This window comes from Tamandua tetradactyla, chromosome 2 (assembly GCF_023851605.1).
Source record: "Tamandua tetradactyla isolate mTamTet1 chromosome 2, mTamTet1.pri, whole genome shotgun sequence".
Taxonomy (NCBI): Eukaryota; Metazoa; Chordata; class Mammalia; order Pilosa; family Myrmecophagidae; genus Tamandua; species Tamandua tetradactyla.
In genome coordinates this window covers 217,207,354-217,232,683 of record NC_135328.1, presented here as the reverse complement: position 1 = coordinate 217,232,683, position 25,330 = coordinate 217,207,354, and the positions used below count along the sequence as shown (strand labels likewise).

Sequence of the window (25,330 nt, the reverse complement as noted above, 5' to 3'; positions counted from 1 at the left end):
AAACTGTTGAACTGTATTCCAGTAGCCCTGATTCTTGAGAATGATTGTATAACAATATAGCTTTTACAATGTGACCATGTGATCATGAAAACCTTGTGTTTGATACTCCCTTTATCCAGGGTATGGACAAATGAGTAGAAAAATAAGGACAAAAATAAATGAATAATAGGAGGAGATAAGGTGTACAAAAAAAATTGGGTAAATTGTAATACAATGGGAGGGAGGGACATGGGATGTATGGGGTTTTTCTTTTGTCTTCTTATTTCTTTTTCTGGATTGATGGAAATGTTCTAAAAATGATTATGATGAATATAACAACTGTATGATGAAAAAAATGATAATGGGGATGTATGCACAACTGTGTGATGATACTATGAGCCAGTGATTGTATACTTTGGATGGTTTGTGTGCATGTGTGAATATACTGCAATAAAAAAGAGAAAAAGAAAGGAAACCATTAAAAGGATTGAGTTTATATACAACGGGAGGCAGAAGTGAATAAATCACAAGAAAATGAAGCAGAACCATGATCAAATCATGATTTAAAGCTAAGCTTTTGGAAAGTAACCCATACCAAATGTTGAAATCTGTTCTGTAACTGCTTGTTAAAATGTACTTTGAAATTTGTTGCATTTCTATATATATATATATGTTACACAATAAAAATTTTTTTTAGGAAAATTTAATGCCTTCACACAACCAGGGTTTCTCCTGGGTAGCATCTCTGCAGCTGTAATTTCACTAGAGGCGGATAACTCTGCTGTATTATTATTTGACCCAACCGTCCTGGCTTCCACCCCAGGACCTTTGCACCTTCTCTTCCCTCTGCCTGGAATTCCTTTCCCTCAGATGGCAGCAAGACTCGCCCCTCACCTCATCCGAGCCTTTTCTCAAGTGTCCCCTGCTATGTGAGGACCTCTCAACGCCCCGCTGCACCAGCCCCACCCTCCCTAAGCCCCTTCTCTGAGGAGTCGCTCTATTTGTCTGGTTTAATGCGCCTCCCCGCCGGCTGCCGCGAGCAGGGCGCCGAGAGCGCCCGGGATGCCTTGGGGTGAGTGCAGGCTGCTGTTCCCGCACAGAGCCCGGCCGCCCGCCGCCTGCCAGGGGCGCGGTGCCTAGGACACACGACACTTTTAGGGCCAGCCAGCATGTTTCCATTTCTTTTTAAATGCAGAAAAAAAAAAAAAAATGAACCCTAGGTAAAAGAAAAGGTTTTCCTAGACAAGGCTGTGACACTCAGCGTCCCGCCAGCCGGCGGCGAAGGTGATGTTTGGGGAGGAGGGGCCGCCGAGCCCGCGCGCCCGGGACCCGCAGCTGCGCCCGCCGCCCGCGCCTGCGGCTTCGGCCCCGCCCGGCTGACCCCGGAGGCGGGCAGGGCGCGGGGCGGCGCGGGGCCGCTTGAAGGCCGCTTGAAGGCCGCTTGAAGGCGGCGCTGCGGTCCCCGGGCCCCGCGGGCGGCTCGGGCTGCGGCCGTGACGTCAGGGCCCCGCCCCGGGTGATGCTGCAGCCGCCGCCGCGGGCCGGGGGCAGCCGGGCGGGGACCCGGGCGCGCGCGGGGCTCGAGGAGCGCGGCCGGGGAAGCGATGCCTCGGGCCTGGGAGCACAGGTACCCCCTCCCCCTGCGCCCCGGGCGCCTCGGCTCTGGGCCCCGCGCGGAGCCCGCCGGCGGCGGGGTGGGCCGCGACCTTTGTTCCTCCCCGCCGAGTAAGGAATCGGACCGTGAAGAGCCGCCCCCGGCCCTACCCCGCAGCCCCTGAGCGCCGAGCCCTCGGGCCCGCGGCCCGTCTGGCTCTTTGCGGGCCAAAGCGGGAATCCCCGCCCCCCCACCCCACCCCCGCGCGGCAGGCGTCCGCAGAGGTCTCGGAGCCCGAGACCCGTCCCCGGGTCCCCTGGGCAGGTGTCACCGCCCCCGCGGCACCCCCGCCTGAGGCGGCACCCCGCGCCCCGCCCGGGGCCGCGGCGCCCCTCCCGCCGCGCGGGGTTCAGGCTGGTGGAGAGGGAACCCCGGGGTCTCTGCCTCCTGCAGCCACCTGCGGGGGGAGCGGGAGGCCAGGAGCGATTCCGTCCGCGCTGCCCCCGCCAAGGAGTAAGTCCTCACGGTAATTCTGGGGTGACCGTTACGCTTCTGCTCTTCAGCTTTTGTAGGGGAATCGAGTCGGGTGCTGGCGGAATCCACGGTCTGCGCGCGCCGCGGCCGCCAGGCAGCACCCAGGTGGCCAGGGATGGAGAGGGAGGGACGGGCCGCAGTTGAGTAACTGGCTTATTAAATGGACGCGACGTGTTGACTTGGGCTGAAGTTGGGTAGAAGGAAGAGGGGCGAAGGGAAGTGGCCCCAGCTGATCTCATGATGGGAAGCGCTGTTTCCGTGTGGAGAAGAGGAGAGGAGAAAGAAATGAGGAAATGATTTTGGCTGATAGGGATGAATTTAAGCGTTTAAATTGCATGGACGTAGTTTATTTCCATTAACCATTTGCCGCTTAAACTTTCCACAACACAGTTTGAGGGTTTGTTCCTTTAAACATCCTCGGGATTCTGAAAGTACAGTGGGTCCCTGTACAACTTTGGGGGGGGGGGGCGTCCAAGGATATTGCATGCATTTTCTTTGGGCTGAGTGAACAGTCATATGTTGTCTTCTGGTGAATATTTGCATTAGTGTATTAAAATTCATTACTTTTAATTTCACTTCTCATCGTTTTGTATTTTACCATTCAAAATTGAATGTTTACAATACTTCTTAGAATAAACTTTCATGGACAACTTTTAATAAAAGCTTCTTGTTATAAAATGGTAATACTGAGCCCCAGATTTGAAGGCGGTCCCTTAGTGAAGACTTTTCCACGCTCAGGTTTAATTCTGGCTTAGATGCTAGAGGGAATTTAAATTGAGGATATGAGGTTCTGTCTTTTGCTAGGGCAGGCTGTCGCAGGCTGGGAGAGGCGATGGTGGAATTGTCACATCACAGGTGGAGAAGTGAGGAAACTACTCAGTCCATCTTGAGTAGGATCAAAGGGTTTGCTTTCTCAAAAATAGACTTCTACCATCTGTTGTTTAAAGCTGAAATTCCTTCCGATTGGGTCCATAGTTCATCATCCAAAGCTAAAGGTAAGGTTTATGAAGCCCCTCTCTTCAGTTCATACTGGTGGTTAAAAGCTGATGGGGAAGCGGTGAGGTGCTGTGTCCTGAAGGAGAGGGGCTGGGAAGAGAGGCAGGAAGGGGGCTGCCCACTGAGGGTGAGCATGGCCAGTCACCTGGCAGGTGTGTGCAGGTCAAGCCCTCCAGCACACCTCTTGACAGCGTCTGAATTGGTACTCTGTTCCCATGATCTTAACGAATAAAAGGCCAGGGAGTGTTGGTTCCCTGCAGTTGATAAGTTTTTCTTGGGTATCTGCTATGTACAAACTTAGTTGCTCTTGGCTTTTTCTCTCTTTCAATTTTGATTAAATCTTTGTAAGTCAATTGTTTTTTTAATGAAGCAATGTCTACATAGTTCTTAGGTACATCTGATCTTGTTTTAGAGGAAAGCATGGGGCTTGTCTAAGGTCACAAAACAAGTCACTTAGAGAAGTGAGAGTAGACTAAGTTTCTGTCATGACATCTGTGGTCACCTCGATGTAAAGTCCATCTCTTAGCCAGGTGTCAAGCCCTTCGGTCAGTTAATCCTTCCCTGATGACTTCATCTCTCTCTACACCCACCTCGTGCCCAACAGTGATTCAAGTTCCCTACACTATGGTTCCTATAGCTTAGAACTCATTTCCTCTACTTTTCACCCTGTGACTCTTTTCTGTCTCTCTGATCTCAGTTCTCGGCCAGATTGGGGGAGGGGGTGAGTGGCTGGGTGGATGGATGGATGGAAGAGTGGACAGGTAGATGGGAGCATGGATGGGTGGATGGATGGATGGAAGAATAGGTAAGTGGGTATATGGAGGATGGAAGGATGGATGAGTGGATGGGTAGATGACTAGATGGATGGAAGGATGGATGAGTGGATGGGTAGATGGCTAGATGGATGGAAGGATGGATGAGTGGATGGGTAGATGGCTAGATGGATGGAAGGATGGATGAGTGGATGGGTAGATGACTAGATGGATGGAAGGATGGATGAGTGGATGGGTAGATGGCTAGATGGATGGAAGGATGGATGAGTGGATGGGTAGATGACTAGATGGATGGAAGGATGGATGAGTGGATGGGTAGATGGCTAGATGGATGGAAGGATGGATGAGTGGATGGGTAGATGGCTAGATGGATGGAAGGATGGATGAGTGGATGGGTAGATGGCTAGATGGATGGAAGGATGGATGAGTGGATGGGTAGATGACTAGATGGATGGAAGGATGGATGAGTGGATGGGTAGATGACTAGATGGATGGAAGGATGGATGAGTGGATGGGTAGATGACTAGATGGATGGAAGGATGGATGAGTGGATGGGTAGATGACTAGATGGATGGAAGGATGGATGAGTGGATGGGTAGATGGCTAGATGGATGGATAGAATGATGGGTGGATGGATTGGTAGGTCGGAGGCTGGCTGGGTGGGTGGGTGGTTAAGCAGATGAGTAGTTGGGAGGCTGGGTAGGTGGATGCGTGGTAGATGGACAGATGGATGGATGGATGTTTGAAAGAGTGGCTGGGTAGGTGGGATGATGGGTGGGTGAGTGGAGAGATGGATGGATGGGTTGTTGGGTTAACACTATGTTCTGAATTCTACTGGGGTCTCTGTAGATCTGATCATTTCTATCACTGGTGTCTTCTAAAGAGAAGTAAAATAATCCCTGAGTGGGTGTGATGGTTGGGAGAGGTTTGGACGTGTATCTGGAGTGACAAATTTTAGTGATTCAGGAAGAAGTTCTGGATTAGCGATAGCATGTGTCATGGAAGGTGGTATGAGAAATTGATGTCAGAAGTAAGGGCCTAATTTCTAAAGCTTAAAACTAATTTTGAAAGTGGTAGATGACAAGTGTCTGTGCCAGGGAACCTATCAACTTTGAGAAACTTATCTCAGGTTTGGGGCCTCCTTCTCAGGAAATTTAGGAAGTTGCTTTCTTATGAGGCAGGGTGGGGAGGACTGTGTCACGGGACTGAACAGATTCCTAGAATCTCCCCTCTCTTATGTTTATATTTGTCTTCTTCCCTCAGAACTTGGTAGCTTTTTTCTCTCTGAGCTTAGTAAAATAGACATTGGCTAAAACTCACAGTTTAGTATATTGGAATCAATCCCTTTAATATGTATAATCTAGATTAATTTCCAAATCAGAGAAAAGCAACTGGACGCTGTATTAGTTTCTAGGGCTGTCATAAACTGGATGGCTTGAAACAAGAACTGTATTCCCTCACGGTTCCAGAGGCAGGGCCCTGCTCCCTGCAAAGGCTCTGGGGAAGCATCGATCCTTGCCTTTCCCGGCTGCTGGTGGTGGCACCATCCTTGGCATTCCTTGATTTGAGGCAGCATCAATCCAGTCTCGCCTCTGTCTTCATATGGCCGTCTTCCCTCTCTGTGTGTCTGTGTCCCTTCTTCTTATGAGAACATCAGTCATTGGATTAGGACCCACCCTTGTCCTGTATGGCCTTATTTTAATTTTTTTTATTTTAATTTGATTACATCTGCGAAGACCCTATTTTCAAATAAGGTCACATTCCAAAGTTCTAGGTGCACATGCATTTTGTGTGTGGGGGGGTGGGGGGGTGGTACGAGACATTATACACCCCGGTACAGTCTGCCCTCTGGTCACCCAAAATTCACCTCTTTCCCATTTGCAAAATGCATTCACCCTCTTCCAACATCCCCCAAACTCTTAACCTATTCCAAGAGCATGTTCTTCAGTGGTTCAGATTGCAAGGAGGTGAGTGGGTTGGGGGGAGGTGACAGGATGGTGGGGGTGTTGCTTTTGAAGGCCTACCTAGGTCATTGACATTGTGAAAATTGCTCAAAAAATGTAATTTGTGAATGGAGGCGAATCTACTTCTCACCCTTACCTGTTCACTTGTCCTTCACTTTGTAAACCATATTTCCATTGGTTTATTTCTTTAGAGAGAGGATTTTAAAATGCCGTAAAAATCTCTGTTTTCCTGACTTGACTAAAAATCCACGTGTTCAACCAATGCTGATATGAAAGGATTTTTATTAAATTCATCCAGTGGCTGTGACTTTCCGTTCACTTGAAAGAAGGGCTGTCACCACCTGAGCACTCAGGGTGCCTGTAGGTGCTCCCTGTCCCCTGCCGGGCCTCTCCTCCTTTCTGTCTCCTGGACCCTTCAGGGAAGAGTTAGCTCCAGAAATGGGCTGCAGGTTCCAAAATAGGCCTGGGGTCATTTGGGACCTGAGTTCAGCCATTGGGCTGTTGGCTGTCTTTACTTCCTTAGGAGCTCTCTGCAAGACCTTCCTGACAGAGCCCCGGTTTGGGGGCAATCCTTTTGAGTTTACGGAACTGGGGTCCTTGATCCGAGCAGCGAGAGCGCATCAGGCTTTGATCTCCTTGGGAGATGAGAAGGAAGGCTTGCCACATCACCCACGAACAGTAGGCTGTACTTTGGGGGATTGTGGATTGTGTTTGACCCTTAAGGTTCTCCAATGCAAACTCAATTTTTCCCATGTGAAAAGGATGAGAGCAAAATTAGGAACAAGACAAGGGTGTCTCTTTCGCTCCTATTCAACATCATACTGGAAGTCCTAGCCAATGCACTAAGACAAGAAAAGGAAATTAAAGGTGTACAGATAGGGAAGGAAGACATAAATTGTCTCTTTTAGCAGATAGTATGGTTATCTATATAGAAAACCCCAAACAATCAACAACAACAAAAATCCTGGAACTAATAAGTAATGGTAGCAATGTTGCAGGGTGCAAGGTTAGTATATAAAAGTCTGTTGCTTCCCTATGTGCCAGCAGTGAACAATTGGGATTTGAAATTGAAAAAGTTCCGTGGATGCTGGTGGGTGGGGGTGGGGTGTTTATTCAGAAAAAATAAGCTCTTACGGTAGAGGCTCCAGGTGAAGTCACTATTGTCCCCCAAATGGGCTTTCCTCATAGGAACACCCTCAAGCCCTCCCTACGATGATCCCTCCAGCGAGCAGCGCCCCTCCGGGAGAGGCCCACTTCCCCACCTTGGCTTCTCAGGACTTCTGGAGGTCTCAGGTCTCAGGCTACTCGGGCTCTGTGACCCGACACATCAGCCACCGGGCTAACAACTTCAAACGACACCCCAAGAGGAGGAAGCACATTCGGCCCTCTCCACCCCCGCCCCCCAACACCCCATGTCCGATCGATCTAGTGGACTTCGGGGACCTGCACCCCCAGAGGTCCTTCCGTGAGCTGCTCTTCAATGGCTGCATCCTGTTTGGCATCGAGTTCAGCTACGCCATGGAGACGGCATATGTGACCCCTGTGCTCCTGCAGATGGGCCTCCCTGACCAGCTCTACAGCCTGGTGTGGTTCATCAGCCCTATCCTTGGTGAGCCCCATCTCAGCCCTGGTGGCAGACGGCCTCTTGAAGCCCCTGGAAGCTTCTGGAAGCCTCAGTTGAAGCAACTTTAGGGTTCCGAGGGAATAAGGGAGGAGAAAGGGTTCAATTCTATCCATTAGTAGGGAGCGGTAGGAAGACACAGCCGTGGCTGGCCATACCCCACATTTAAGGCATTTCATCTAAGTTGGGAATTTTGCCAACACCAAGGATGGTTGCCATCTTGTGCCAAGCTGTCATCGCTGGATACAAGCAATAAAGCTTGATGTGGTTTGGGTCTGAGAGGTCCTGGGGCTTCTTGGAATTCCAAGGAAGGCATGGCTGCTTAGGGCATTGAAGGGTCCTAAACAGGAGATTTAGGGGGATGCCGAGGGATTCCAAGAGTCTGTTTATCCTTTGTTTTCCTAGCTTAGGGTTCCGTAGCTGACTCTGAGTTTCATCATCTTACTCTTTTGATGCATTGGGGCCATTTGAGTGCAGGTATTTCAGGAATATGATGAGGCTGAGTTTCAGTATTCACCCCCGTGTGCCTGCAGTGACCCCTGGCCTGCTCTGTTTCAGGATTCCTACTGCAGCCTCTGTTGGGTGCTTGGAGTGACCGATGTACCTCAAGGTTTGGAAGGAGACGCCCTTTCATTCTTGTCCTGGCTATAGGTCTGTTGTGTTGGCATTGAAATAAAATGAAAAAAAAAAAAAAAAAAGAATAAATAAAGCCCCAACTGCTTCCTTTTAAAAATATCTGCAGGTCTTGACCAAGGCAGTTACTTGGTAACCCTGGGCTCTCCCTCTCGACTCAGGTGGTGGGGGGAGGCACCCCAAAACCGGGGCTGAGTTAACTGTGAGGTGCGCCATTTTGATTCTTTAAAAAAAAAGTCGATAAAGTTCATCTCATGCCCGATGGAGTAAAAGCCTTGATCCTAGTGAGAAAAAAAAGAGAGCGAGAGAGAAATGCGTCCACAGATGGTGTTTCCAATGTGCTCTGCTTCAAGTTTGGCTAAGAGAGAAATTCTTGGGTCTTAAGGGTCTTGGACTCAAGTGGTGAAGCACTGAGGAGGTGCTGGTCCCCGTGGTCTCGGGGTGACCCTCTGTGTCTCTGCGTCCAGGGGCGCTGCTGGGCCTGTCGCTCTTGCTGAACGGCAGGGACATTGGGATGGCTGTGGCGGACACGGCGGGCGACCACAAGTGGGGCATCGCCCTTACCGTCTGCGGCGTGGTGCTCATGGACTTCAGCGCGGACTCGGCAGACAGCCCCAGCCACGCGTACATGATGGACGTGTGCGGCCCCGCCGACCAGGACCGCGGCCTCAACATCCACGCCCTCCTGGCAGGTACGCCCTCCTCCCCCCCCCCCCCGCCCACGGGTGGCCTTCTGAAGGTCCCTTCCTCCCTGACCTAATAAGTTCATGAAATTCAAATACACGGATAAATCTTGAAGTGATTGAAAAGATGTATCTCAATATAACAATGCTATAAATTTTGGATGCTTCTCCACGTGTGTATAGGTACAGCTGGTCCCTGTTATTTGCAGTCGTTACACTCTGTAAAGTCACGGTGAGACCGAGCCCTGGCTCCTGGGCAAATACAGGGCTGGGTTCCCACAAGTCTCTGGGCATAAATATTTTTGTCCACTGGTCAATGCATAACCTTATTTTATGTGTGTTCTGTTTAAGGACATGTTCTTTAATACATAGTGTTGGGTTGTAGTGCCAACAGCACTCTTAACTCAGGCCTGAACGAAGCATACCTAACACGTTTTCTCCGTAAGGCACAGCACAGCCTTCCTGCACTTAGGAACACTAGACAGCCCTTCAGCACTGCACTTGGGGCATGTGAAACAGCAAAAGGACCAACAAAAAGCACAGAAGTGTGGTAACATGGCACTCAATACACCCTTGTTTACAGCGTGGGAAGCTCAAACAGAAGGACAGAATGTACCTTGCTCATTCTCAGCTGGGAGCGTACACAGCAGGCAGCTCAAATTTGTCGCTGCTTTGTGCATGTCCACAAATGACCGTGAAAACACCGTGAATATTGATTTTGGGGCTACAAATACATTTTGCAAGTGGGCAAATTTGCAAATATGGAACTTGCAAATAATGAGGATCGACTGTAGATATATACTTGTTCATATATGTGTATATTCATTTTTTTGTTTATTTATTTATAGATGATCATGTCCTGCTTAATGGCAAAAAATAGAAACATTCCATTAAGGTCAGGAAGAAGGCAGGAATGACCCCTAACTTCGCAGGGCTGATGTAGAAATAAACAAGAGGCATGGAGTGTCAAATGTCATCATTGGCATCTGTCCTTGTAGGTATGGAAAATTCATGGGAATGAGCTGTAGGAAAGAAAAGAATTCATTTGGGGGGTTTGATTATCAAATAATTCTGTAAAAATCAGTATTTCTAGCTTTCCTTTATAAAACACTTAGCTTCTTATAAAATAAAATGGAAGAAAAAAATCCCATTTAAAATAGCAATCGAAAACTTTTTTTTTTTTTTTTTTTTTTTTTTTGGCATGGGCAGGCTCTGGGAATCGAACCCGGGTTTCCAGCATGGCAGATAAGAACTCTGCCTGCTGAGCCACCATTGCCCACCCTAAAATAGCAATCAAAAAGATTTTCAAGGGCAGGCCACAGTGGCTCAGCAGGCAGAGTTCTTGCCTGCCATGCCAGAGAACTGAGTTCGATTCCTGGTGCCTGCTCACACACACACACACACGCACAAAAAAAAAGATTTTTAAGAATCAAGGAAAAGACGTGAGGAGATGTGTGCAGGGAGGCAAGTGGCCTGGTGGTTAGTTCAGGCTTTGAGATCTGATGGCCTGAATCCGTTCTTGGTGCGTCCACTTACCAATTGAGGGGCGTTGGGCGAACCCCTTGGCCTCGTCAAGCCTCACTCACTCCTCCTGGAGAATGTTGTGTCTCTCTGTCCTGGCCAGTGCTGGGGCATGGAAGGTAGGAAGAGAGCTTTGTTTGTTACCTTTCTGTACTCACCTGTCATGTGGTGCTTCCGTGTGCAGTGATGCCACATGCAGGTGCTGCCCTGTGCAGGTACTGCTGAGTGCAGTGATGCCATGTGGAGGTGTTGCTATGTGCAGGTACTCGTGTGCAGGTGATGCTGTGTGTGAGAGGTGATGCTGTGTGCAGGATGTGATGCCATGTACAGGTGCTGTCATGTTCAATGATGCCGTGTGCAGGAGGTGATGCTGTGTGCAGGATGTGATGCCATGTACAGGTGCTGTCATGTTCAGTGATGCCATGTACAGTGCTGCCATGTGCAGGCACTCCTGTATGCAGGTACTGCTGTGTGCAGGTGATGCCATATGCAATGCAGGTGCTACCACATGCAATGATGCTGTGTTCAGATGCTGCCATGTGCAGTGATGCTGTGTGCAGTGATGCCACATGCAGGTGCTGCCCTGTGCAGGTACTGCCCTGTTCAGGTACTGCTGTGTGTGGTGATGCCATGTGCAGGTGTTGCTGTGTGCAGGTACTGCCGTGTGCAGATGATGCTGTGTGCAGGAGGTGATACTGTGTGCAAGAGGTGATGCCGTGTGCAGGTGCTGTCATGGTCATTGATACTGTGTGCAGTGCGGCTGTGTGCAGGCATTGTGGTATGCAGGTACTGCTATGTGCAGGTGATGCTGTGTTCAGGTACTGCTGTGTGCAGGTGATGCTGTGTGCAGGCGATGCTGTGTGTGGTGATGCCATGTGCAGGTACTGCCATGTGCAATGATGCCTTGTTCAGATGCTGCCATGTGCAGTGATGCTGTATGCAGTGATGCTGTGTGCAGGTGCTGCCGCGTACTATGATGCCGTGTGCAATGCTGCCGTGTGCAGTGCTGTCATGCGCAGGTGCTGCTTTGTGCAGGTGCTCCCGTGTGCAGGTGCTGCTGTGTGCAGTGATGCAGTTCGGTGGGTAAGGACCAGGGGTAGCGACTGAGGCCTCCGTGCCCGCCGTGTCCCCATGACTGCTGACTGGCCATCCATCAGGTGGGGGCACGTCAGGTGGGGGAGGGGCCGGGCCCATGCTGGGAACCACTGGGAATGACTTTCCTGAGGCTGCTCCTGCATGAGGAAGACACCACCAGGTGAGTTGGACAGGGAGGGCCAGGTGGCCACCTGGACACCAAGTGTGGCTGTGCTGTGTGTTACAGGTGAAATCTTGCAGGTGAGCCGGTCCTGGCAGCAGGAGGGGAGTCTTCACTTTGGTCGTGGCATTCACGTGCTGCATTCCTAAAAGGTTACCCACGAGCTAGGACAGGTGCCCCCTGTGCCGTAGGCCAGGAGCGGCCCCGCAGGGCGGCTGTACAGGGGTGCAGGAGAGTGGCGTCCCCACGGAACCCCATTCTGGCCTCGTCTGAGCTCCGGCTGGCAGAGGCTGTTCCGAGGTTCCCTCGCGGGTGGGGTGGGAGCTCGCTCCCCGCCGTGCCCTCTGCTCCCCAGGGTGGGGATTTCAGCCCCGTTTCTCTCCGCAGGTCTCGGGGGAGGGTTTGGCTACGTTGTCGGCGGGATCCACTGGGACAAAACCAGCTTCGGGCGAGCCCTGGGTGGGCAGCTCCGGGTCATTTACCTCTTCACCGCCGTCGCGCTGAGCCTCTCCACCGTCCTGACCCTGCTCAGCATCCCCGAGAGGCCGCTGCGGCCCGCGGGCGACAGGAGGCCGCCCATGAAGAGCCCCAGCCTCGCGCTGCCCCCGTCCCCGCCCGCGCTGCTCGAGGCGGCGCCCCCGGCCAGCCCGCCCGCCCCGCCCGGCCCGCGCGCCCCGCCCAGCCCCGCGTCGCCGCCCAGCCCGCTCACGCCGCGCTACGGCAGCTTCCTCAGCCGGGACAGCTCCCTCAGCGGCCTCAGCGAGTTCGCGTCCTCCCTGGGCGCCGCGCACCTGGACGGCGTCCTCATCGACTGCTTCACCGGCCCCGACGCGCCCCCGGCCGCGGGCGCCCCCAGGCAGGCCCTGAGCGTCAGCTTCCCCCGGGCGCCCGCCGCCTTCCTGCGCCGGGACCGCGGGCCGCCGGAGAGGAGGGCCGGCGCGCTGACGGCCGGCTCCGAGGGCGACCTCCCGAGCGTGGGCTCCCTGGACGCCCCCAAGCCGCGCGCCTCCGGCATCCTGAAGCGGCCGCAGACCTTGGCCATCCCCGACGCGGCCGCGGGAGCCGGGCCCGAAAGCAGCCGGAGGAGGAACGTGACCTTCAGCCAGCAGGTGAGGCGGGGCCCGGGGCCGGGGCCGGGGCGGGGGCGGAGGGGCCGGGGGGCGCGGCCAGGGCCCGGGTTAGATGCACGGAGGGAGGATCGATTGGGAAAAAGCCCCGCCGGTCGCAGGGGGATCCGAAACTTCATTGATCCGAGCAGAGAAGCGTCCAAACACTTCTTCTTCCCTGGCAGTCAGTCAGCAAACTCTTTTCCCTACCGGAATCCAGGGATGAGGGAGTTCCCGGCCTCTACGGGGAGAAATCGGGCACCTTAATAAATGGCTGCAGATTAAATCGACAGGACTGTAAGCCCAAAGCCAGGAGTGGGCGTCTAGTGAGCTTCTTAGAAGCATTTCCTTTTATTTCTAGTATTTCTCCTCAACGTTCCTAGTCCATTTTGACTTTTTATTTTGAAAACCTTTGAAACTTACAGGCCAGTTACAAAAGTAATACAAACCCCATGTACAGAGCTCCAACACGCTCCTACCCCACGCATAACCAGATTCACCAATTTTAACACTCTGCCACCTTTTCTGTATCATTCATTCATTCTGTCTGCCTGTTTGTCAGTCCACCTTCTGAGTACTTGCGTGTAGACTCTATACAGCCTGCTCCTTGAACACTTGATACCACCATGTACCTCTTCCTAAGAACAAGGATATTCACTTATGTAACCCCCTTAGGTGCACTCATCAAGTTCGAGACTTAACGTTGATATAAAGCTTACAGTCTAGATTCCAAGTTTCTATGTGTCCCAGTAATGTCCCTCTGAGCCTTTTCTCCTCCCTTGTTAGATCTGATCCAGGACCATGCACTGCATTTAGTTATTCCTGCCTTTTATTATTTTTTTAATTGTGGGAACAGATATACAACAGACTTTCCCATCTCAGCCACTCATAATATTGTGTAATATTCACCACCTCCCCTTACTAAAACTCCCCCGTCTCCCCAACAGAACTCCTCCACCTGTTGTGGACCGACTCCCCACTTCCCCTGCCCCTCGCAACCTGTACTCTGATTTCTGCCTCTGTTAGTTTGCATGTTCTCCAGTGTTTTCCTTTTAGTTGCCGTGGGGCTTTAACTTAACATCCTAAATTCATAACACTTTTGTTTTCTTTGATACCAACTTAACTTCAGTAGTATACACAAACTATGGCCCTGTACCCCTCTGCTCCCCCACCGTTACGTAGTTCTTGTCACAAATTACATGTTTATATGTGATAAGTCCCAAACCATTGATTTCTTGTTATATTTTACACATTTGCCTTTAGGTCCTGTAGGAAGTAAAAAGTGGAATTACAGACCAAAAATACAAGGGTACTGGCATTTTATATTTACCGATGTGTTACCCTCATTGGAAACTTTTATTTCTTCATGTGACTTTGATCTGTTTTTTGACTGTCTTTTCCTTTTACTCTGCAGAGCTTTCTTTAGCCTGTCTCACAGTGCTGGTCTAGTGTGGTGAACCCCCTCACCTTTTCTTACCTGGGCATGTCTTGATCTCTCCCTCAGTTTTGCTGGATGTAGAATTGTTGGTTGGCAGTTTTTTGCTTTCAGCACTTTGAATATGTCTTCCCACTGCCTTCTTGTCTCCATCGTTTCAATGAGAAATTGGCACTAATCTTACTGATGCTCCCTTGTACATGACACGTTGCTTCTCTCTTGGGGCTTTCAGAATTCTCTCTTTGGCATACAACAGCTTGATTCTAATATGACACAGCATGGTTCTAGTTGGGCTTATTCTGTTCGAAGTTCGTTGAGCAGCTTGGATGTGTATATTCATGTCTTTTGTTAAATTTGGGAAGTTTTCAGCCATTATTTCTTTGAATATTCTCTTTGCCTTCTTTTATCTTTCTCACTTTCTGGGACCCCCCACGACGTATGAATTGGTATGTTTTTTTGATGTCCCACAAGTTCTTCAATCTCTGTCCATTTTTCTTCATTTCTTCTTTCTGTTTCTTAGCCAAATGATTTCAATTATCTTATCATCAGGTTCTCTTATTCTTTCTTCCACCGGCTCCAATCCACTGTTGAGCCCCTCCAGGGAATTTGTAATTTCTGTTACTATGATCTTCAGCTCTGTTTGTTTCCTTTTCATAATTTCCATCTCTCTGTTGATATTCTTTTTGTGTTCATCTATCCTTTTCTCGAGTTCTTTCAGTTCTTTGTCCATGTTTTCCTTTAGCTCTTTGACCATATTTAGGACTATTTAAGAAAATTATTTGTCTGGTATGTCCCAGGTGTGGTCCTCCTCACTGATGGTTTCTGTTGTTTTAATCTTCTCCTTTGCCTGGGCCATTGCTTCCTGTTTCTTTATATGTTTTCTGATCTTCTGTTGAAACCTGGGCATTTTGATACTGTAATATGCTATTAAAATTAGAGTCTGAGGCGTCTGTTCCTTAAGATTGTATCCAGCTAGTAATTTGACAGAGCTTTCCTTGAATGCCAGGAGCTAACAAAAGTAAAGAAGGGGAAAAAAGAAAACACTTTTCCTAGTTTTTGCAGATTGGCCTGTTCAAGGGCTCACCTTCAGGGCCTATCCATACAATGAGTTTAGACAATAGCTCCAGGCCAAAGCAAAGGACTCTGATCCTTTTAGCCCATGGGTCTTGTCTTGGGCATGTGTGTGTGGCCCTAGGAATTGCCCTGACTACATAGAATCAAATTACCCTGACTCTTCTTTAGGAAACAGTTTCCTACAGCCAGCTCTATCTTGCCCCAGGCAGCCACTTGGCTGTTCTCTCACAGTGTCCTAGTTCTTAGGAGAGCTCTGTGAGTCATTCTCTACAAGCAGGGCATGTACTATCACAGTGAGTTGCTCAGGCCATCACCAGACAGATTGAGCCTGACGCCCATGCTCCCAGGATGTGCACGAGGGTTACTCTGCTTCTCCAGATCCGGTGCCAGGGATCCACACTGGGCACGTGGGTTGGTTCCACACTGAGCTGGGGTTCGGAGGGGCAGGCCAGGGCGCCACGAAAGCCTCCCATGATTAATGTCCTTTGCCTTGATTTGACGCTCCCGTTACTATAGTCCTGTAACTATAACTATAGTAATAGGTATATAGTTATAGTTGAAAAGGTGTTTCTGCCAGTAATTGCTGGTCATTCAAAGCTTCTGTGGGAGGATGGGGCCATGTGCATCTCACTCTGCCATCTTCTGAAGTTATCCCATAGTCCATTTTGGCCTTGTAAATCTGGTGTCAGAGGAGTCTTACTGAAAGATGAAAAAAGACACAGAACCTGGCAGATGCTTCTGGACTCTCCTTCCCTATTTTCAGATATCATCCCTCCTAGAATCTAACATGAGTTGAATCCTAGAGACCATAAAAACTCTGGTGTCAAAAGGGCAAAAACAGCATGTTCTCCCGTAAAGGCAGAGAAACTTCCAAAAGACTATTTAGGTTGCACGCAGTATGCATTGGATTAGCTGAAGAGCCATGAACTGATATGTGTGGTTTTGCCAGCTTTCAGAGTCCATGACCTTGAAGGGCTGCTTTAAATTAACAGGAGGTTATGTTTTTCTTTAAAATAGACTTCATAGTTGCCATGTCCTGCCTGCCCTTGGGCATTACATGATGAGGAGTAATTCCAGCAAGAAATTTTCAAGCATGAGTCCTATGAGACCGTGTTCAGCCTGCTCACGTCCCTCAGCATGCACCCTAGTCACTGCGGGAAGTGTCGAGGAGGGGTTAGTAGCTCATATTTGCAAAGGGTTTGAGGAACTGAAAACCCCTGGGGGGTTAAGAAGTCCCATGACTGTCAAAGGAAAGAGCTTTTCTGGTGGCTCAGGTCAGGGCATTTTATTTTCCACCAGTCATTAATCGGGTCTTTGGTCGGTGCTGGATCATCCTATCCCATTTCCAAAAATCCAAACTGACCTCTAGATACAGTTCTTTAGGCATCATTGAAAATCTTATTTTAATCCTTTTTTTTCCCTATCTATTTCTATTCTTATTAAAGTGTTATTGGTCTTCTTAAATTCTCAGTTCTTTGAGGAAAGTAAAACCCTCAAAAAATATAACCACATGGGTTCCAGTAGGGACGTGGGGGGTATCTTAGTCTCCCTTTGGTGGGCATGGGTGGCCAGCCCTGTCCAAGTGCCTCTCCTTAGGGCGAGGATGGTTGGGTCTTTATTCCCAGTTCCTATCGGAATATCTAGGTATTGACATCCTCATAAGCTCCCCAGTTGAGCCAGAGCAGCCTTTCTTCCTTATTTAAAAAAAAATGTAACATCCAAAATGGTTAGTTTTCCTGACCTAGCAGAGTTCTTGTGGAATGAAACCTCATTCCAGGAGGAGTTAAGCACATAGTGTTGGTGAGAGTACTTGTCGATAGAAAGTTGTGTTTGAACCCTAGAAAGGTAGCTAACCCTCACTTGCTGTAGGTTCAGTTCTCTCGACAAGGGGAGTGTCTTGGGTCCACAGTTGGCCCTTGTTGAGGACCTCAGTAAATGCCTTCGTCCCTGCCATATTCTCCATGCAGACACGAGTTCTACCTGTCAAGAAAGAATTTTGTGCAGACATCCCCTATCACCTTGAAATAAGTCTTTCATGAACTCTTATGGAAAAGAAGGGACTTCATAATGTCTGGATTTAAATGGACCCATATTTCTTTTATTTAAAGTTCATTTGAAATTTTGCGTGGTATAAACATACTCTCTGCACGACAGATCCTAATTCCTCTAAAATGTGGTCACATTGCGGCATACCTGAAATGAAGTTCTGTTCTTAGCTGCTTAGGAGTCTCTGAAGAGATTACCTCAAGTCATTTCTTTCTTCTGAGGGTGGTGTGTGATGTTTGGTTGACACTGTCCTCTAAGGAGACACAGCTCCGCAGCGTCTCCTGGTTCTGTTTCTCCATCCACTTGGGTGTCACAGCAAAGCCTGAGGTTCCATAGTGATGCCCAGAATTTGATTTGTGTGTGTGTGTGTGTGTGTGTGTGTGTGTGTGCGTGTGGACTTCCTTTGCAGGTGGCCAATATCTTACTCAACGGTGTGAAGTATGAGAGCAAGCTCATGGGCTCTAGCGAGCAGTCTGAGCAGCCCTTGTCTCTGAGGCGCCTCTGCTTTACCATCTGCAACATGCCCGAGGCGCTGCGGAACCTCTGTGTCAACCACTTCCTGGGTGAGCAAACCTGTGCGTGAGCCCCTGTCCTGGGCACTGTGGAACGGGGACAGGGTCCCTGACCGCATCTGCCTCCCTGCATGACCGGAGCCTCACTTCCCAGGATGCGTCTCTGGAAAGGACACGCCTCCAGAACTGCATTCGTTCAGGCGACCCGGATCTTGGGTAGGGCTGGGGAGCAGGGTGGTGGTGGTGGTGGTGCCTACCTGAGTTCAGGTGTGAGGGTTGCCAGCTCCCCGTGGCCTCACACCTGGGTCTCCAAAAGCCAAAATTCTCATCACGAAAAGATCTTTGAACCAGGGGTTCGTGGTCAGCTCACAGGGTGTTGTGGACTTTACTCTCCCACTGATGGGACCAGTGTCTCAAACCAGTTAGGGCCTGCCTGCTGTCTTCCTCTAGTTTAGAGTTAAGATACAACCCGTACAGGTGCTCACTTGCATCCGTGTACGTATACTACAGTTCTTAAATTCAGAAGGCTTAGTGCTTGAGTTGCGATTGGGAACCCCCAACTCACATTTGATATCTCTTTGCTGTTGAATTGTTCAATGTCTGAGGATTATTAAGAAATTGAGACCACCTAGGGCTCCAGTTCATTGTGGAACTTAAAAGAGGTCATTTGACAACATGTGAGAATCCTAAAAATGTTCACAGCCTTGGTCTGCTCCTCCCTTGCCCGCCCCCAAAATTTTAACAGAGGTCATCTCTGAATGGTGACATTGGTAATTTATGTTTTTGTTTCATAATTTTTGTATCTACAAAGATCATTTGTTACATTTGTAATCAGTAAACACATGCTGGTTAGAGAAGGGGCTGAGTTAACATCTGTGCCCAGCAAAGGGACGATCCCAGATGGGTTGTCTCTGCAAGGCATAATCAGAGATGTTATCAAGGATTTATGGGCAAAGTTTATCAAGATTTATTACAGCATGATTTATAACAGACAAAATCTGGAATTGGGGGTGGGTTCAAGTACCCAACAGTGGGGGAAGGATGAAATATATTGTGGGGTATCCTCATTGGGAAATATTTTGTAGCCATTAAAATGAGGCTGTTTCAAGATATTTAATGGCACAGGATTTGCTCTTGATAATTACTGGGGTTCAAAGGTCCAGTAAGTACCAGCCCCTCTTCCTTTACCAAAGAAGAAATTGACTGAGGAGTCTGAGAGCGGCACTCTAAAGTATTGCTGGTGATAAAGCTATTGGGTCTGTGTGGACATTGGGGCTTTTAAATATGTTTCTCCAAGTTAAATGAACCCACCCCTCCCAATACATGGAGCACCACAAACCTTGTCCTGCCTCCCCTGGAGAGAAGCCAGGGATGGAGGCAGGATTGGGGTGAGCTTTCCTTGTGGCAGGAATGTTCAGAAAAAGAGCAGAATAGGAAACTTTCATGCAATAGAGCATGAAGGAATGGAAGGAAATCTACAAAATTTGGCAGGTTATCCATGGTGGCAAGATCAATTACTTGAGTTTTCTTTTTATATATTTTATATCTACAAAGATCGTTGGTTAATTTTCTAATTGGTAAAAACACTTTGGTTAAAGAACAGATCGAGATGCAGTGTCAGCACCCAGGTGGCCAGACCCTCCCCTGGGTATCCTGAACCGGGCCTCCGACCCTGCCCTGGGTGCCCCACCCACAGCCCCCCATCTCCCTGGGCACCCCGCCCCCGGGTCCCCCACCCCTCCCCCAGACGCCCCCCTATCCAGCCCCAACCCTCTCCTGGACGACACCTATCCAGGCCCCGACTCTCCCCTGGGCGCCCTGCACCTGGTCCCTGATACCCCTGGGCACCCCCCACCCGGGTCCCCCACCCCTCCCCTGGGCGCTTCTCGCCTGGGCCTCTAAACCCCCACCCCCCGGGTATTCGACCCTGCAGGGTGGCTCTCGTTTGAGGGGATGCTGCTCTTCTACACCGACTTCGTGGGCGAGGTGGTGTTTGAGGGGGACCCCAAGGCCCCGCACACGTCGGAGGAATATCGGAAGTACAACAGCGGCGTCACGGCGGGCTGCTGGGGCATGTGCATCTACGCCTTCAGCGCCGCCTTCTACTCAGGTACCCCGGGGCTGCGGCTGCTTGTGTCCAGGTGGCCTTGGGGGTCAGGGCCTTTGCAGACCCATCGGGGCCGAGTCACTGGGGGGCCACAGACTCAGAACCCCGTTCTGCCGCCCATGGGTGCTTGGCAGTGGGTGCGGCCCTGCAGGGTTGGGTGGGGCTGGCTGTAAGGAGTGGGGTCCAGGGAGGAACCCCAAGCGCCCGGCTCCCAGGCAGGTGTGCCATGCCAACCCCTGGGTCCTTCCCACCTTGTCTCTGGTGGCAGCTAGTGCCCAGGGAAGTGGGAAGGAAGGGGAGGTGGTGGGGGAGGGCAAGGCAGCTGGAGGCTGGGGGGACAAAGGAGCCACCCAGGGAAGCTGTCCCGAGTGTGTAAGGGGCAGATTTTAACTCAGGGTCCACACACTCCTTCCATAAAGGGTCAGATAGAAAATCTTTTCAGCTTTGTGGGCCACAAACCCTGTCCACAGATGATAGAGAATGAATGGGCGTGGCTGTGATTCAATAAAACTTTATCTTTGCTGAAATTTGAAGTTCATATTTACATGTCGTAAACTTTTTTTTTTTTTTGGCAACCATTGAAAAATGTAATTTGTTAGCTCGTGGGCTATACAACACAGGCTGCCAGCCCACATGTTCCCGTGAGCTGTAGTTTGCCAAGCCCCATTTTATTTGATTCCAGCCCCCGCACCCCCATTTTAGTGCATTTGAGCCCCAGAGTTTGGGGCAGCAGAATTATTGCCTTGGAGTGTACGAAAGCATTTGTTAAAGCCTCACTGCTTTGCCTCCAGGGTGGTGGGTGGTTGGAAGTTTTCAGAGCTTCTGAGTTGGAGCGGCCTCAGGGTGTGGGGGGACCCCACTTTGCTTGAGTCTGGAGAGCAGTGGCAGAGGCAATGGCCGGCCAGGTGTGGGGTGCTGGTGTCCCCATTTTAGGAAAGCCACTGAATGCTCCCTAATTTGCACAAGAACACGGTGGTCTACCTCAAAATCCTAAGTACCTGAGTCCCTTTGGGGTTTTGCCCTGAGCCTCCTTTGCCTGCAGATGCCCCCCAGGGAGATGGCTGGAGCCAGTGGGACCCAGGATGCCTCCAGTTCTGCCGTCCATTGCGACAGCCCTGTCCTGTCCCTCGGGAGCTGCCCTGAGCTCTCCTGGCCTGGGACAGGGTCCTGGGGGGCTTGGCCGGAGGCGGGCCCCAGGGCGCTGGGTGGCAGCTCACTCTCCTTCTGGCTCTGCAGCCATCCTGGAGAAGCTGGAAGAGCACCTCAGCGTCCGTACCCTCTACTTCATTGCGTACCTTGCCTTTGGGCTGGGGACCGGCCTTGCCACCCTCTCCAGGAACCTCTACGTGGTTCTGTCACTCTGCATCACCTATGGAATCCTGTTTTCCACGCTGTGCACGCTGCCCTACTCGCTCCTCTGCGACTACTACCAGAGCAAGGAGGTGGGTGCCTGCTTCTCCTTGTTTTGGGTCCGGGAAAGCCAACTTTCGCGCTGCCTCTGCCCAGCTTCTCGAAGAAATGTCACCAGAAAACATCCCCAGGACCTGCTGTGTATTCCATGGGGCTCAGTGTAAAATGAAAACACGGGGCCCTTTGTTTAAACAGTGATTAAGAACTTCCAGCAGGTGGGAACAGAGCATTAGACTGAGGGCGGCCCTGGCCGATGCCCCTGGCTGCTCTAGGTCAGCGCCTTGTTGGGGCGGGGGGAGCCCGGCCCCCTTCCTTCCCCTCGGTCACATTCTGGGTCCCCTGTGAGCACGGCCCAGGCCCTTCATGGCTGTGTCCAGGGTGAGGCAAGCGAGGCACTCATCTTGGGCCCCAAAACTCAGTTTTCAAGAGCAGCGTGATGTTAATGCAATATCTTTAAAGATCAGGATTAATGCCCCAAAGTCATGAAGGTATGAAATTATGAAGACAAGATCAGAGATAGTAGTGTGCCATCTTGGAATCCAGGGCAAAAAGAGCATTCAGGGATACTGGTCCTGTCTTCATTTAACGTTGTGACATTTTGTGCAGCATAGGTTTTTCTTGCCTGGCCTTGTTAAGACAGAATTCACACACCAGGAAGTCCACCCATTTAAAGCATCCAGATCCAGTAGTTTTCAGTAAAATGTTCACAACTTTGTGCAGCCCTCACCACCACTGGTTTACTGATGGCATCACTCCGGAAGGAGAGCTGGGCGGGTCTCAGTCCCCCTCGATAGCCACAGCCCCAGCCCCTGCAGCCACTGCCCTGCTTTCTGTCTCTAGGGAGTTCCTATTCTGACATTTCATCTAAATGGGACTAGACAACAGTTGGCCTAATTTCCGGCTTCTTCCACTCAGGAGAGTGTTTTCAAGTTCAGCCATGCTGTAGCCCAAATCTGTACTTTTTTTCCCTTTTTATGGCTAAATAATAATCCTTTCATGGATTTTTTTTTGCAGTTGCTTTGATATTTTAAAATATCACATTAAATATTGTTTTTTAAAAATAATCTTCAGGGTGGGCCACGGTGGCTCAGTGGCAGAGTTCTCGCCTGTCATGCTTGAGACCCGGGTTCACTTCCTGGAGCCTGCCCATGCCAAAAAAGAAAAAAAAAAAAAAAAAGATCTTGAATACTGAGTTTTTGCACTCCTTTAACTCTGACCCAGTGAATGCCTCACTGACCGCCCGGACCGCCTGGCACAGCGGCCTGAGGTGCAGGAAGGAGTCTGGGGACAGAGAAATTCCGCCGCGCAGGCCTGAGCCCGACTTTTTATAACTGAAAACGGCCCTGCGCTCCCAGGTGCAGCCGCAAGAGGGAGGCCGTGCACTCCCTCTCGGCCCCTTCATGCCAGCGACTTAACCGCGGCCTCCCAGGACGCCCGCGTACCCTGGGACTTCGCCGGGACGACAGGGCGGGGTTGAGACCGTGGCCGCGTGGGAGTGACGGGCCGCTCCGTGGGTCCAGCTTGCTCCCTGGATCGCCACTCTGATCCTTGGAATCCTGGTGACCCCTCACCCCGGTCAATGAATGTGCCTGGTTCTTGGCAAAGGGCTGCCCTCTCTCACGGGAGGGGATGCTGGAGGCTGCGGGCCACTGCCTGGAATCGGTCAGGGCTGCCGGAAGGCATGGGGTCTCCCACGGAGCACCTCGCAGATGCCACGTTTCCTATAGCTCCCGGCTGGATGTGGCTTTGGCCTTCTCCAGGCAGAGTGGAAAGTGCTGGTCCCAGAAGGTGACACCCACCATCGGCCACACCTATCTAGGTGCAGGGCAAGGTGGCTTGCAGCAGCAGTGGTTCTGGGGGTCAAGGGGTGGTACCCAGGACGTGTCTTGTCCCTTAGGAGCCAGGGCACCAGGGTGGCTGTGAGAGGGCGGCCATGCTGAGGAGCTCCGGGTGGGGAGGAGAGCAAAGGGGACCAGACCAAGTCCTCCCTCCATCCTTCCCGAGGCTCCAGGTCACCAACATCCTCAGTTAGGGTGGGGGGTGGGAGGGAGGGAGAGTGATGACACCTCAAGGCAGGACCAAGGAGGCGCAGGGTTTATGGCCTCACAGCCCACAAAGGTTAAGAAAGAGGATGCACTGACGTGCAGGGTGGCTCTCTGGCTGGGTTTGTGTGACGCTCCAGGTGGGGAAAGTAGCCTGTGCTACTACAGCCACACGGGAAGGAGCCCCTGTGCCCTGATTAGTCACAAATTATTTTGTTGTCATTTCTTTCAATACAAATATTTCAAAGTCAATACAAATATTTCAAAGTCTTATTGAACTCCCTGTGCACCACCTCAGGCCCTGGAAAATGTGCCTGCGTAGTGGTGGGGCCCGGGTCTCCTAGGCCTGCAGAAGACACGGCTGGGTCTTGCTGATGCACTGCATCTTCTGATTCAGTTTGCAGGGTCCAGTGCGGATGGTACCAGGCGTGGCATGGGTGTGGACATCTCTCTGCTGAGCTGCCAGTACTTTCTGGCCCAGATCCTAGTCTCCCTTGTCCTAGGGCCCCTGACTTCTGCTGTGGGCAGTGCCAGTGGGGTCATGTACTTCTCTAGCCTCATGTCTTTCCTGGGCTGCCTGTACTCCTCCCTTTTTGTCATCTATGAACTCCCCCACAGTGACACCACCGAAGAGGAACACCGGCCCCTTGTGTTGAATGTCTGATCTCCCCAGGGTCTTGACTTGGACTTGTGCCTGGATCTGGGGTGTCTGGAGAACGGCTGTGGGGGACAGCAGGATGGGGTTCCCATGGAATGTAAATATGTGATGCAAAAATAAATGACAACAGCAAAGCCTTCCATTCCCAGTGTGGATCTTGAGGGGCGTGAGGTCACCTGAGGACTGGGCCATTCTCCACGGGGAACTGGGGGAAAAGTTTTAAGAATCAATGAAAGAAAAAGCCCAACTCTGGTTCTTAATTGGGGGCGATTTGCACCCCCAGAAGCTATTAGGCAATGTCTGCAGATATTTTTGGTTGCCACAATCCTGGGGGCGGGTGCTACTGGCCAGGAATGCTAAGCATTCTACAATGGACAGGACAGGAAACACAAACAATCAGCTGTCCATCCATCCATCTGTCCATCCATCCATCCATCTTACAGCCATCAGGTGCCCAGGTTGTACAAGGCAGTGGTAGGCCAGGGATCCAGCTGAGGCAAGAAGTCTCTGCCCTCATGGAGCTTATATGAAAAGAGAGAAAATGATACACTGACGTTGCCATGACTGAGAATGGAGATAGCTCTGGGAAGGATGTAGCAGGGCTGGACAAGAGTGATGGTGGGGGCAGGGAGCAGGCTGTGCCAGGAGAATGCCTTGGACAGCTTCTCTGATAAGATGCCACTTGAGCAGTGCCCAGATGAAGATGAAGAGAGGGACATCTGAAAGAACGTTGCTTGATGCATCCCAGGGATTACAGGGATCTAGATGCTTTGTGAAGCGGGAACCCAGGTAAGGTTGGTTCTGCTAGAGGGAGTGGCCAGGGCAAAGCCCATACCTCCTCCAATCATTCATTCTGCAGACGGATAACACACACCTACTGTGTTTGTGTAGATGCCAGGTGGGCCTGGTGTGCAGGAGAGAAGATATGGGTCTATGCCCCTTCCAGCAACCATTTATGGACTTGGGTAAAGCTCAGACTTCCCATGTATTTCAAGGCCTTCACCATGTGATCTCTGATCATAACCCATCAGTCTGCTTGAGCTGTACCTGGGTGGGTTGTCCTCCCAAACTGTGATGATTGATGGGTCAGCCTGCCCACCGGGCTTGAGTGCAGTAAAGGCAGGGGCATGACTGGGTCTCTGTTGTCCCCACAATACCAGAGCTGGGTCTGGCGTGGAGTTGTGTGCCCCCCAGTATCCTCTGCCCATGGTCCCCTTTTTGGGGACATACAGGATATCCCGACCACAAGTTCAAAGCAAGCCAACAGGTGTCCTGGGCCTATCACCAGCTTCAGAGGATAGCTTAGCATTCATGGCAGTGAACGCATCCCATTGTTTAGCTCTGCACCCAGGTAGGGCCAGGCAATAGCCACCTCCCAACTTGGACC

At 50.9% G+C, this 25,330-nt stretch overlaps 1 protein-coding gene across 3 annotated transcripts; it reads left to right on the top strand.

Annotated features, from left to right (window-relative positions):
* Positions 1-1,525: 1,525 nt before the first annotated feature.
* On the top strand, positions 1,526-24,108 carry SLC45A1 (solute carrier family 45 member 1). 3 transcript variants are annotated; one of them, XM_077151435.1, is made up of 9 exons: positions 1,526-1,606; positions 7,029-7,449; positions 8,020-8,112; positions 8,562-8,786; positions 11,941-12,662; positions 17,624-17,777; positions 19,660-19,836; positions 21,070-21,275; positions 23,683-24,108. In XM_077151435.1, the coding sequence occupies exons 2-9, from the start codon at positions 7,053-7,055 to the stop codon at positions 23,947-23,949; spliced, it is 2,241 nt and encodes a 746-aa protein (XP_077007550.1). In that variant the 5' UTR covers positions 1,526-1,606; positions 7,029-7,052; the 3' UTR covers positions 23,950-24,108. The 3 variants fall into 3 exon arrangements, with proteins under 3 accessions (XP_077007550.1, XP_077007551.1, XP_077007552.1); XM_077151436.1 differs by lacking the exon at positions 1,526-1,606 and adding an exon at positions 1,992-2,086; XM_077151437.1 differs by lacking the exon at positions 1,526-1,606 and having other exon boundaries at positions 7,398-7,449; positions 8,020-8,071.
* Positions 24,109-25,330: the final 1,222 nt, after the last annotated feature.

Bases quoted from the DNA above. Each gene is read 5' to 3' on its own strand.
- SLC45A1 (XM_077151435.1), top strand. From the start codon at position 7,053: ATGATCCCTCCAGCGAGCAGCGCCCCTCCGGGAGAGGCCCACTTCCCC. The intron at 7,450-8,019 runs GTGAGCCCCATC...GCTCTGTTTCAG, and splicing joins GTTCATCAGCCCTATCCTTG to GATTCCTACTGCAGCCTCTG. The intron at 8,113-8,561 runs GTCTGTTGTGTT...CTCTGCGTCCAG, and splicing joins CATTCTTGTCCTGGCTATAG to GGGCGCTGCTGGGCCTGTCG.